We start from the raw sequence: 14,532 nt of genomic DNA on the forward strand, positions 1-14,532 counted from the left end.
CACTGGAGCTACTACATAAAGCTGTCAAATTATTAACCCCTCAATTTTAATGATTTTTTTTGGGGAAGAATACCTCACAAAGAAGATTGGCTGATTTTTAAAGATATTTAATTGTGTCATATAAATATTCAGTACAAAATATCACGTTTTACAAAGCAGAGTGATGGCTGGCCGATGATGTAGGGCCCCTTACACTACCACAACCTCTCAAATTGTTTCTACGTTGACAAAACTCCACTGCTCAATCACATTGTCACCAACATAATATACCGTAGTAGTGGTGAGCCCCGAGGCCGACCGCGTCTACACATCAACAACCACAGGTCTACCGTATCTGGAGAAAGAGGACAGCGGCGTCACCATCTAGTTGCCTCGATAAGAAGAAAAAAAAAACTGTGCACCTTCTGCTATCGTAGCGGAGCATGGCGCCAATGCTTGGAGGCAGTTACGCTCTCCATAGGACAACATAAGCACGTCTTGGTAATGGCGATACGCTGACACCCCGTATGAAGACAGAACCAAGTGAAGACCGAAGGAGGAAATGCTTTTGGTGAGTACTGCTGTCACGTTGATTTCCATTTGAGACCTCACATTGCACCTTGAGGCAGGAAAGCAGTTTTTTCTTTTCTTCGAGTGAAGGGTTTCTAAACCCATTAAATGCTTATCACAGCAACAGTCTGGAATGGCCACTTACAATGGGAGGCTGCTCCAGGAGCGAGCTCATAAACAAAAGAGGCATAGCCGAGCGTAAAGAATTATCCAACCGCCGTCTTATCAATTGGATTGTCAAGCCCGATTCAATGTACAGAGAGAAACGGTGTGTTTTGTTATTATGTTTCAAAATGTCTGATAAATGTCAGTCTCTTTACAGGGTGGCCTTTTAGTTAAGTGAGGGCAGAGCTTGTTTCAGCCTAATCGGCCTCATCATTCTTTACTCCAAGTTCAACCAGTCCGCTTTATTTCACAACTGTGTTTATCATATTGAGAGTAATTTGATAATATTGCTTCTTTTCCTTTTTTTTTTTTTAAATCACATTTTAAATAAACTGTTTTGTGTTCTTGCTGCAGGACAATGTTGTGACCTTCTCCCGGAGCCGAGGACACACCTCTGGGTTTAAGAGCCTTATTGGACACCACTCAAAAGGTCAGGTGGGCCCTTGATGAGCCCCCTTTATGGAAAAAAAGGCTGTTTGTCCCTCAGGAAATCAGGACGCCCAACACTTGTTCATGTTCAACACCACATACAGCACATGTAACGAAGGGCACGGAGCAGTGTACAGAAATAGGAAGTTTAAAGGAAAATACTGGTGTTCTTGGCTTTTTTTTGGCACATTTCCCCAAAAAACTGCTATGTAACATTATTATACATTCTTCTGTGCAGGGCAGAGCCTCTCAGGACACCAAGTGTAAGAAAAAAACTCCTATTATATATATTTCTTGTCTTAATGCTGTGGGTAATGTTGTACATTTAAATGGTTATTTAGACTATTATTTATTTATTTTTTTCCTTGTGAGCAGAATCCGACCCCTAAATAAAACAAATCTACACTTTAGGCCCCATTTTCATTGTGTAGAGTTGTTTTTATGATTTAAGGATTTAAGGCAACTTTTTTGATTCATACCATAGACTTTGATGTGGTCACATGACGTATAAAAGCTTAAGTTTAAACACATGTATATTTTTTATACAAGTCCCTATCTAAATCATTGTCCCTGCTTGAAACATTGATTCAAAAGCTACTCATCCTGTTTCTCTTCATCGCCTGAACAAAATGAATCATTTTTTTAATGGAAGAATATAAAATTGGATGATGAATTTTAACAGTAATTGTCCACAAGAATGTTTCATCTCGTCTAATTTGATGCCGTAGTTTCAAGCTCGGTGGCATCGTTTCAGCACGGAGTTAATGTGACTTTGACTTACACCATGCTGTACAGGGAGAATCATTTACACATTACTGTGGTCGAGATGAGCGGAAAGAAGTCCAACAAGACCAGTATTTTCCTCTAGCTGAGCCTGGTGCACATTAGATTGGTGTATTTGTATCAATGTTTGTTAGAAAATAACACTTGTTTTGTTTGTTTTCTTCATTTTTCAGCCACAGAGTTGGCTGCAAAGGGAAATAAAAATGATTCTGAAGACATTCTGCTCAATAAGGAAATATTTGGTATTTGGCTCACCTCACAGCGAATGCTCAAAGTTGGATTGAGATGAAAATCAGATACAAAACAAATGACTAAATGAACGTTGTTGCAGCCATAAATTCCATATTCCTTTACCACAGCTTTATGTAATACACAATTTTGATTCCATCCAATTTGTATCAAGAAATGAAGATGCCAACATTTTCTGGCACTTCTGGCTTTAGTGCAACAGTGGATAAACGGTTAATGTGAGGCAGCCATTGCTGAAAGAGGGGATCGTTTGGACAAAAGAAATCCCTAGAAAAACAAAACCACTGTACAGCGTATTGTATCATATTACCGTACGTACACAAGCAAAGATAGAACTCACAATATGCAGCATGTTTTTGTCCCAGAAACACTGAAAAATACATAGGCATATCTGTTGGTTTACAAAGCTGCTTGTTGAACGTGTCCACCACACGCAGCTTTGGAAAAACAAACAAAAAAAAGAAAATACCGGTATAGATATATTTGGGCCTCATGTACACCCCATATACACAAGAAAGTCTTGACACAAAGTCTGTTTTCACTGCACCCTGGCAAAAAAACGCAACTAACACTGACTGGACACACAAAGCCTACGTCTGGTCACCGGAGGGCCAACTGAATGGTGCGCGGCGGCGGTGAAAGAGCACGTGGACAAACGGTGCTCGTTTCTCGGTCCTTTTCGCCGTGTTTCTCGCCACAAATGCACCACAATTGCCCCGAAAAAGTTTTTAACGTGTTTCGTTTCCATTTTCTCTCCTCGTCTGTGTGCCAGGCTCTCGTTAGGAATCCCTGTCGCTGTCGTCGCCCCCGTACATGTCCGCCAGTTTCTTAAATCGGGGTCCCCACTCGCTTAGGTAGTTGTAGTCCTGGTCGCCCTCGGTGGTCACCGAATCAAGTGAGCTGAGGGACTCCGCTACCGAGCCGTTCCCCTCGTAGGCGTAGGTGGCCAGGGAGTCGTAAGGCGGCGCCGTCGGGTCGCTGTCGTTGTCCTGGAGCCTCTGGTTGATGAAGTCCCTCACGTCCCCGTTATTGTCCCGGATAGGTTGAAGCACGGGCCGTCGGACCGCAGGGTAGAAGGTTTCAGGGACGATGTCTCTGCGCTGCTTGCTCTCCTCGATGGCCTCTGGGTTGCGCAGCGTGCCGATATCAAAGGCCTGGGTGTCCTCCTCTCCGCCCCCTTCATCGTTGTAGCTGACGACGTTGTCTCTGACATCCTCTTTGGAGATGATCAGAGGCTCCTTCTTCCTCTGTCTCCTCAGGGCAGCAAACAGCACCACGATCACTACATGGGGAACAAAAACAAAGAAAATAAGTAACAGACTTTGGTGACTTTTGCTGATGTCTCCCTCTCCTTGTTCAGAAGGCCGGCGGCTGTCCAGGGGGATTTGTTGATGTTGCACAAGTGTTCACTGATGTTCAGGGACTTTGTCTCAGCTACAACAAGAATGCATTATGGATGTTGTATTCTCTCCTCAGGGCCGCTGCTGCTTGAGATTACAAAAAAATGCAGTTTGGAAAGAAATGCATTGAATTTGAAAAAAGTCACAATATAAAATATCTCAGAAATTGTAAATATCAACATATAACATGTCAAGAAAGGTCATAGTATAGTATTGTTAAAAAAGTTCTAATATAGCATTAATATAATGGTATAGTTGTTACAGCCCTCTTTTACTAGGTGTGTGTGTGTGTGTGTGTGTGTGTGTGTGTGTGTGTGTGTGTGTGTGTGTGTGTGTGTGTGTGTGTGTGTGTGTGTGTGTGTGTGTGTGTGTGTGTGTGTGTGTGTGTGTGTGGCTACTTTTTTCTGAAATAATGATCTATACAAAATCCTCTTTGCTATAAATGCTCACTCTCTCCTCCCTGAGATATTTATTTGTTTTTGTTAACGCTTTGGATGTGTTGAAAGATAAAACATTGCACTTTTCCACAAATGCGCTCACCTATACTGCTGAAGTGAGTAACGACACATGCCAAAGTATTTCTCCTGCTATTCCTTCAAACAATAAATATGTTCAACGGCTTGGTTGTGTGAGTCGGCCTCTTCTGTCAGAGCTGGGCCACTTAATTTGTGATGGTGCCAATAGTATCGTATGGGATTAAAAATAGTCAGAAAAGTCATAGTATAGCATGTTGGAAATAGTCATAGTATGTCAATAAAGTCATAAAAAAGTCATAGTACAGCATGTTGAAAAAAATTAGGAAAAAGTCATAGTATAGTTTGTCGGAAAATGTCTTCATATAGTATATCAAAAAAAGTTATAATATAGCATTAATATAATAGTATAGCAGAGCTCTACAGCGTTCCATCCCAGCGGCTGGAACGCCGTAGAGCTCTGCTGCTTTGTTTGTGTAAATGAAATGAACATGTCAGCTGTGGTCAGCGGCAGAATTACCCGCCCACAGGAAGCGATGAATCAAATTACGGAGTGAAATACAAAACTGTCTCTTTATCATCCTGCAAGATGTGCTTTTAAAGTAGGAGGCTCTGCCGTGTGGCTTTAAGAAACCGTCAAATCTCATTTTCTGCACGGCCACCCTGGTTAAATAAAGCTCCAATTGAAATAAACAAAATGTTTGCGAGATTGTGTTGCAGGATGGTTGCTTCCCATGCAGCCCTGTACTCACTGAGCAGGATGATGACACAAAGCAAGATGGCCACCAGGGCGCCCGTGCTGAGTCCCGCCCTCGCCGTGAGCGCCTCGGCGTTGCACAGCTTCATGTTGCCCTCGCGGTCGCAGGTGCACACCCGGATGGTCAGGGTGTTGGTGCTGCTCTGCATCGGGTACTCTCCGTCCGAGATGACCACCGGCACGTGGTAGATGCTCTTCTGCATGCTGTTGTAGCTGTTCCTCCGCGTTAAGATCCAGGCCGTGTTGTCTGAATACAACAGGACGTTCCGGTTACTACGCAGCGATCAATAACCCTGAATGAATATTTCAATAAAACTCTACTAGAAATTTCATTTGGCCTGTGAATCTGCTTTTAGTGCTGCGAGATGAAAAAAAAAAACTTTCAAATCAAATCATGTGCAGCACGAGATGTGGTTTCGTTCAACAACAGGTATAAGTGCCTTATGGGAACACTATACAACAGATTGAAGTCAATGTGATAACCACGAGCTTCAGCTGTGAGTGGCTCACCTTTGTTATCGCGGACGGAGAAGTTGGCCTTCCCAGCAGCCTCCTCCTGAGCCAGACTGAAGAAGAATCGGTGTCCTCCGAGTGGAGTGTCCGGGTCTGTGGCGCTCACGGTTTGTATCCTCTGAAAGAAGAGACATGAACCTCTGAGTAAAAGAACTGTCTGGGTCGATGTTCTGTGCAGTATGCACTAGCTGTAAACCATCTCATCACCAACGGTACAAGCTGGTTAGTGGCTGCTTCTTCATGTTCACATCAGCTGTTTGTTCTGGTTAAAGGCATAGATTGGTCTTTGGGGAATTCATAAAGACAAACGCTTGTTGTTGTTAAGCTAACACATAATAAATATATAAACACATATTCAACCTGAGAGGTTTCCTCACAGTAAACATGTGAAATGCTAACGGTTGTTCACCTCTTCCACCTCATAGGTTTCAGTATCACTCTGGTAACTTTACATGTCAATGTCAATAAAGCAGTAATGTAAAGTGACAGTACATTTACTCAAGTACTGCACTTTTGTACAATTTCATTCAAAAGTATTTCCATTTCATGCAACTTTACACTTTTACCTCCATTACATTTATTTAATAGTTTAGTTCGTAGCTACTTTCCAAAATTCAGATTATTAAGAAATGAGATCAATTAATGGAGTATATTATGGGTTCTGATGCCCAGCAGTATATAAAGTGCTTTAAAGGAGTGGGACTAATTTTACCAGCTGCTTACATTAACTCATCACTGGTTATAATCCGACGATATAAAACACATTATTCTAAAATGGGTCACGCTGCATAATGTGTACTTTTACTTTTGGTGCTTAAAGTATAATTTGATGCTAAAGTTTGTGTAACATTTTGAATGCAGTATTTCTTCTCTGTTGTGTTGTGTTGCTACTTCTACTTGAGTAAATGAAAAGAAAAAGTTCTTCTTCCACCACTGCAGCTGAGGTCACATCTTTAAGAGATAATATCATACATAGACTTTTTTTTCTCTTGGTTTTGAATATCACGGTTCATGGTGCGAGTCTAACAAGTCAGAGTTTGGGTCATCACATTTCCTATGAGCCCAGATAAACTTTCAACAGCAACATTTGGAGAAATGTACAAAGTGAAACTGAAACTGAAGACTCAAAGTGTCAAAGTTTATGCGTATTGCGTTACAGAGTTTTGGGTTTCCCAACCTAGAAGGATTGGCAGCAGTACAACTGACAGGGATGTGTGAGTATTACATATACAATATAAAGCAGCTGTTGCAGATGTGTTCTTGATTTATTTCATCTATTTGGAGGAAGAAACTGTTCTGAAAACAATATTTATGTATGTGAGCTTAATGCAACAAAAGGCTCCCCAGATGTTTCCCTTATCCCGTCCAGCTACTGTCGTACTTCTTCTGGCTCAAAACACACGTGACAGATTTACAAATGTTCTCTGATGTCTGCTAATTACATGCTGAACAGGAAGTCGAGATGCAACCATGACGACTGCCTTGGTTTTCACACCGACCTGATTAGCTTTAGCGTTCTCGCACACGAACGTCTCGTAGCTGGTGGCGAACGTTGGAGCGTTGTCGTTGACATCCAGCACTCTGACGTACACGGGCACGCGGCTGACCTGGCGAGGGTTGTCTAGGAAACACAGAGGTGGGAACAGGAACGTTTTACACAGATAATTATTTCTTTACTTAAAAAAAACCAAAACCGTGCCATAGTACATAATAAAAAGTGTGTGTGTAGCTGCCGCCTGTTTCCATGCTCACAGTAATTCAAATGTTGTTAGGCAACGGTGTAATTGTGATATTTATACCATTATACAAATGATATGTGACTATATAGAAAATCACAGAAAGAAATATAATGAAGGTGTAAAAAACTCGCTTAGTCTCTACTTTTGCTCCACATTACTTATCTTCCTGCAGGTATTAATAATCCATTAGGTTTTTGGGAATTCAGTGAAGCAAGTAAGGACTTCTATAAAGCCAGTGTTCAAATATTGAACAAATAAAAGCCAGTTCATATAAAAGTTAGTGAGTAAAAATCATTAAGGTTAATTCAGCATAATATAGCATATCCCCACAGCACGGATGTCATCATTCAATAAACAGATCTCATATTCACCAATCTGCTGAGTTTATTTGTTTTGCATTGATGCATTCAAGTTGTAAGGAATACTATATGTAATTGTGTACTTTTATTCTGAAGCTTTCCTTAAAAATGACACACTTACACCTTTTTGTCCTTTTCTAATTCTTATTTTTAAAATATTCTTTATGGCACACTAGCTTTATAAACACATGCTGAACATATTAAAAGGACCGTATTTAAATGAATTACAAAAATATTATAGTTATCACTTCATATTTAGCTTTTTTGAGGTACTGTCAGATAAACTCATCACTTCCTGTAGATGTTTCACATTAAAGGTCTACAAGTGAATGGGAGGATTAATAGTGTTCTAGCTACTGAAAAAAACACCAACACCAGCCACCAGCCAACACTGGGTGAACTGGCAGAACTGGGTGACCGTTCCAGTGCTCTACAAAACCTGGCAAGTATAAATTCCAAAAATCCAATTTGGCAGGAAACAGGTGAACAGAAACAACTGCTTCCTGTCGCGCTGCACTTACTGAACTCTGTGGCGGTGACGGAGATGTTGTGCCAGGCGTTGTCTTCTCTGTCCAGCTCCCGGAGGAGGAACACTGACCCGTTGCCTGCATGGACGTTGAACATTCTGTCCATGTCTGTGCGTCGATCAATAGAGTACCTGCACAAAAACACACACACACACATAAATAAATTGGCTTCTAAACTCATGCACTCTGGCGGTGTGGGAGTGTGTGGTGTTCCCTGGGTGAGGGATACAGGGTACAGTCATATTTACAGAGTTTCTTAGGTGTGAAGCGGAGAGAAAATAGTCCCATTTACGGTCTCGCTTAAAGTGACATTTGTGTGATTGGAGGGACTCAAAACAAGTCTGACTAAGCATGATGGACTTGTCTGCACTCTGCCATTATTCCCTTTCTTTGCTATTCATACCACACAGGAACGCATTAAGAAAAAAAAAAAAAAAAAAAAAAAAAAAAAAAAAAGATTAATTTTTGCATCAATCCAAGCAGCGGTTTGGCCCTTTGAAGAAAAGGCCAACTTTGTAGAAGAGAACAAAATTGGTTTTCACCTGCACAAATGAGCCAAACTACAGGCGGTAATAAAGCGCGTCTAAACATTTTCAGACGACTGTTTGAAGCGTCGCACGACACAAATCAGAAAAAACACACACGCCGTATTTCTCTATTAGCCTCTGTGTTATCTAACCATGCAGATAGCTTCAGGTTTGCATGCACAACTTTGGACATCTGATACATCTGCCGCCACACGAGTACAGTGATGTATGGAATGTGTAATCCTAGTATAAAACAGATAAAGAGTTAAAAATAACGTTAAAATGTAAAAATGGTCAAATTAAAGAGAGACGAGGGACTTTAAGCAAAACAAAAAAATTGCATCAACTAAAGAATTGTCAGTAAGGGTCAGGACAAGTACAGTCAGTGCTCAAATAATCCTTAATCTTTTTTTTTTGTTTGTTTATTTTGCATGATTATGAAAATGATGTCTCTGTAGTTCAAATCAAGATGAGGGTCCAAAAAAAGCCATTTTGACAGAAACAGTTGTTCTAGGAACAGCGTTTGAAATTTGACATGTTCTGCTCAAAATACACTCAACAGCTGTAATATTTTACAGACACAATGCCCGAGTAGCTGAACTCTAGACTGACCTCTCTGACAGCATCTCTGTCGTATCGACCAGAAGGTCTAATCCAGATTTACCGGGACATTGCTTCTAGAAGTCTCTCTTGAGCTCTTTAAATGTCACCAAACTAATTCACCTCTGTTGTATCTAAATATCCAAATCAGAGATCAGAAGTTAACGACAGACACCATCAGTCTGTTGGATGCTGCTGTGACTCTCAGATCGAGAGGCTGGTCTTTACAGATTTTCTTAACTGCTCTGACAAAACCCCCAAAATTAAAAATCAGTATTTTAAAATGACTAAAATTAGCAAAATGAACATCTTACTTTCTCCCAAAGGTTAATGCATTAGCTTGTTTTCACACATAATTCAGATGCATAAGTAACAACGTCAAATGAAACCCAAACTATCTGCATGAGTAGACAGGACCAGAGGTAAGTCAAACAGTACACATGACCATATATGGTGTGCTGTCTTCCGTGTGGCTAATGGTCCTGAACAGTCCCGTGGTGCTGATGGATTCATGTAAGTGTTTGCAGTCACACAAACACACACGAGCCAACAGGTTATCCAGTCGTGTTGTTTTTCTCTGCTTCCCAGACTACTGTGATACATCAGTGTGATTAATGGAGTAGCAGGCATCGGGGGGGGGGGGGGGGGGGCGTAAGAGAGGGAGGAGACCCCCAAGGGGAGACTATGAACCCCGGCTCTCAATGCACCGCCGCACCGCTCCCCCTCCCCCCCTCCCTGCTGATTCTCCAGCATCGACCATTTTAGTGTCTTTATCTAAACACTCCCTCCTCCTCGTCTCCTCCTCCTCCTCCTCCTCCTCCTCCTCCTCCTCCGCTCCCGCCACCTCGACGGGCCCCAACAGTAACTCTAACCTCGTTAAATCCGCGTCGGCCGTGGGCTTTACTAATTGCTTTTCTAATATTCCCAATAATTCAGCTGGCTGGGCCTCAACCCCCTCCCCCCCTCCCCCTGATTAATGGCAGGGAGATAACAGCGCGTCCTGACCGGGCACCCAAAGTGCTGCTCTCAGCAGCAGGCAGGCAGGCAGGCAGCCGGCTGGATGGGAGGCCAGGCGGAAGGACACGGAGGGTTACAGAAATGTTAGTGATCAGCGGGTTGGGACACATATCCTCTTTCCTCCCGTACAGAAGCTGCATGACCGGATGGATTGCCACGGTATTTTCAGGAGATTATTTTATTTGGAGAGTCAGGATGAACCCGACATCAGTATTGCAGGTCAAAATAATTCAAGTTTGACCTGGGGGCGATATTTGGATTAAAAGATTTGCAGACGATGAGGTTGAATATTTGAAACATCGAAACGACTACATTGTGATGAAGAGCAAGTGGAGGAAACTTTGAAACATCTCAGCTCAAGGTCCATTTAACAGCTATCTTTGAGCTTTTGATCATATCACTTGATCTTCAGAATAGCAACTAAAAAGACTTTGAGGTCAAGAATGAACTTTGAATTTTGAAATGTAGCTCAGATTTAACACAAATCTTTTTTTTTTTCCACTCAAAAGACCAAAACCACGCTGTGCACTGTGCACTTGTGTGTATGAGCATAGTGTTGTGTTAGGACAACCCAAAACCCAAGGACAGAACACACTCTGAATGAATATTCAATCGCGACATTGTGCAAATTTTCATGCCAAATTAATCAAAACTTTTCAACGTTTTCCCAAAAGTCTGCCCTTGGTTGGCTGATGACAGGAAAACGGCATTTAGAATATTGCAGCACTAAAAATGCTTCATTCAAACCGGGGCTAATAAAAGAAATTGCAGCTTTTTAAAACTCCCGGTTATCTCTCCCACTTGTGCACACTATTCAAAGAACATTACTTTATTCAGGTTTTTAAAACCTTGAGCAGTGTTCGTGTTCTCGGGGCATGAACGTCCCTAATATGTTTCCATCACACTGGCTTTGGATGACACCGACGAGTTATCATCGGCTGTAGAGCTCTGAGAACGTTTGTCTATATACTGCTCACACCTAATGCTCATGCATGCAGACATCCGTGCATACTGAGGGATACGAGTGTTTACATCCATGAACTATACGTCCTCCTGTCGGCGTGTGCTGTGGCGAGCTAATAAAGATAAGCGTCTCAGTCACTTCCTCATGCCAGGCAGCCCCCAGGCCTCCTTGGCCATCCTCCTCCTCCTCCTCCTCCTCCTCCTCCTCCTCCTCCTCCACTTTGTGGCTTTAAATGCCACGGGGTAGCTACCACCTTGATGATGGGCGATAAAAGAGAATGATATCATATTTGACACCAGCAATAAAGTGGTGGAACTTCAACCTTGAGAGCCAACTCCCTTAGTGCATCATAAAAATGAAAAAGTCTTTGAGACGGAGTGGAAGGTGCAGCCTCTCACCCCCGCTGCCATTACTCCCGTTTAATAGAATACTTGCATAGTTTTGTACGTCCATGAACTAAGTCTGGTGAGCGAACTTTGTTATGAAACATTTTAGTAGTTGCCCGCTTTTGGTGAGAGAACATTGTGTCTCTGTGCTAAGGTCGCATTATGTATTTTAATCCTGGCATGTTTATGTTTATGAATATCAAGTACAAACATCAGCTTTGGATCATCGTGTCACAGAAAATCTACAGTGACAGGCTTCAATTAATGCGTTGGTGAATCAACGTCCTGTGAGGAGCTTCTAGCAGCTACCCCACAGCACAGAGAGGAGGACGCTCGCTCTAAACAACAATGGCGGCTAATAAATAGGTTAGTGTAGATGCTAGTAGCATCAGTTAAATCAGAACTGGAAAGTCGAAGAGCAAAGAACAGCACTGATGGCTTTTCTCAATGGAAAGGAGGACCTCGCTCTCCTCCCAACTGGAGTTTGGTTGACGGATGGTTCATCCAATCACCTGCCACGGCCATTTGAATGCATTAAATGGTGTCCACTAGACTTAACATTCCAACAATTTAGAAATGTATAAGGATTACCACTCATATAATATCTGTGATTCCCTGAGTAGCTTCTCACTAAGCTTTTGGCCGCATCCAATGGCCTACTTCATTACTGTTGGACAGGCCATGGGATATGTTTTTGTCCAGTAAAAACCTGCATCACACAGATATGTTCCCTTAAGACGTGACGTGGTTCTGTACCTGACAAGGCTGTTTTTGTCGTCGGGATCAGAGGCGCTGACGGAGCCGATGACGGTGTTCCTGGCTGCGTCCTCTTTGACCTCCATGACGTAGCTGGCGCGCTCGAACACCGGCGGCTCGTCCACGTCCTCCACGATGATCTTGATGGTGGCCTCGTCCCTGGAGGAGCCCACGGAGAAGAAGCGGGGGTTGATGTGGGAGTTCTCCACCTGAATACGGAGGCTGTACTGACGCTTCTTCTCAAAGTCCAGAGGCTACAGAAACAGGAAGTTGTATAATATATATGATCTGCAAGCATGTTTTCTTCAAACATCACCAAAACTACATCGTTTATCAAAGCCAGAAGCTGTAAAAAACATCATTATCCTCAATTCTTTTCCATCCTTTATGACGGTCCTTGAACACATCATGTGCAACTAATGCTTCCGTTAGAGAAGGTAACCCAAATTAAGGTTATTACTGTGACATTTCATCAAAAACATTTTATTCTGCTTGACTCATTTAAATTCTTGCCCCGAATGAACCTTTTGCTTTAACCAGATTCTGTAAAAAACATTAAATTTGGAGCTCCTCGGTGCAATTAGGAAGCCATGATTGATTCACATAAGACCAACAGTTATGTGACAAAAATTCCATAAAACTTTGACTGCACGTCATGCTGCTGAGCATCGTGCATTGAGGAGAGGAAAGAAGAGGATGCATAGAGGTTGTAAAAATGTAAATAGTTCGATGTATATAGCAAGAAGAGCCTCCATTTATTTATTTTTTAAGATTGGCAACACTTGTGTTATGTTGAATATAGCAATTCAACTGTTTTCATATGTTTGTAAAATACATTATCAAAGAAATTCAACTTGTGTTTTTCTTCTTTTTTATCGATTATTGGCATTGTAACAGTGTTAGACTATACAAACGACATTATTGAGTTCTCTTTGTTCTAACCATGATGGGCTGTTTACAAAGAGTTACAGGACTTTTATATTGCAGCAAAAAAAGAGGCCACAGAATGTAAAATGTGACGATACGCTTCAAGTTTCTTTGTTTTTCTTGAATTAAAAAGAAGTTCCGACAGTGACTTTTTGTTTGCCACTTAATTTTAACTTTGAAAACAACTCATTTGCATGCAGCGACACGTTCAGCTGTTTATTTTGTGAGAACTCCATATCCATTCAGAGCATCCTGCCGCATTTAATTTCAGGTCAGATTGGGATTTTATTCATTAAACTGGCAATCGTTTCCAGAGCATCGTCTAATGAGCGCGTGTGAAGGGGCTCAGTGTCTTGTTCAAGGACACTAACAAGACTGTTGATGGATGCACATGGGCTGCTGCAGAGATCAGACCTGTGCTCTTTCAAACATGTGAGGGCCTTTCATTAACCGCTGTCAGATCCAGAAAAATGTGACTGATGTGGCATTTTGGTGGAAAACTAACATGAAAACAACACGTTCAGGTTACTGTAGAAAAATGGAATGAAAGGATTTTCAGCGAGGGGATCTGGTTGGACAAAGCAGTGCTTTTTGATTAACAAGACAGTATATATATATATATATATATATATATATATATATATATATATTACACTAACATTGTAAATTTAGGTAATTGTTTTTACTGTATTTTATTTAATCTTATTACTGCAGTTTCAAGCATGAATGCTTTACGGTCTAAGTTTATGTTTATGTTAGGCAGAAACAAAGTCATGCCAACTTCTTGTTTGTGCTTCTCCCCTGCCAAAACTCTGTGAGACAATCAAAGTTGTTCATGTCTGCTGGCTGACATCTGTTCATTTTGTTGTTGTTGTTTTAAGTGAAGAGATCAGTATATCAGATTAGTGAATAAGCAACTGAGAAAATATTGCAGATTGTGAGTGGATGTTGAGACTTTGGTGTGCATTTTCATTTGAAAACTGTCATTTTTTGACAGTATCAAGGTTGTGAGCATTTCTACATTTTAACATATTAATAGTGGCAAAAAAAGAACTGAAATGTAGAGAAATAAAATAAGATCATGACCGGTATTACGCTGAAGGACACATCTGTTGAGCACCGCTACATCTACATGTTAATGATGAGAACTAAAACACAAAAATATAGATGATGATAATATTGCATTCTGTGGAATCACTTATAGAAACAATTTGTGGTTGTTGCTTTTGCCAGTAAAGGTAAGCATATATAGTAATATAATGTATATATATGTATTCTAGACCTTTTTCTGTTGGTGTACAGACTTTCATTTTACCCCATTTCTTTTCTTAAAAGGAAGCAGCTTTGTTATTTTTCATGTGTGATCCCCTTTAATCCTGCACCGTCTGTACACGGCTCTTACACTCCTATAA

The 14,532-nt window shown here is 41.4% G+C and overlaps 1 protein-coding gene across 1 annotated transcript in view; it reads right to left on the minus strand.

Moving 5' to 3' along the window:
- Positions 1–2,543: 2,543 nt before the first annotated feature.
- The window catches only part of LOC129110975 (cadherin-6-like), a 33,896-nt gene continuing 21,907 nt past the window's right edge, over positions 2,544–14,532 (minus strand). Inside the window, exons 6-11 of the mRNA XM_054623257.1 lie at positions 12,194–12,447; positions 7,938–8,074; positions 6,818–6,939; positions 5,316–5,436; positions 4,801–5,052; positions 2,544–3,457 (exon numbers count right to left, since the gene is read on the minus strand). Of these exons, the coding sequence (XP_054479232.1) occupies positions 2,955–3,457; positions 4,801–5,052; positions 5,316–5,436; positions 6,818–6,939; positions 7,938–8,074; positions 12,194–12,447 (1,389 nt within the window). The 3' untranslated portion in view covers positions 2,544–2,954. The remainder of the gene's footprint in view (positions 3,458–4,800; positions 5,053–5,315; positions 5,437–6,817; positions 6,940–7,937; positions 8,075–12,193; positions 12,448–14,532) is intronic.

Source organism: Anoplopoma fimbria, chromosome 21 (assembly GCF_027596085.1).
Source record: "Anoplopoma fimbria isolate UVic2021 breed Golden Eagle Sablefish chromosome 21, Afim_UVic_2022, whole genome shotgun sequence".
Taxonomy (NCBI): Eukaryota; Metazoa; Chordata; class Actinopteri; order Perciformes; family Anoplopomatidae; genus Anoplopoma; species Anoplopoma fimbria.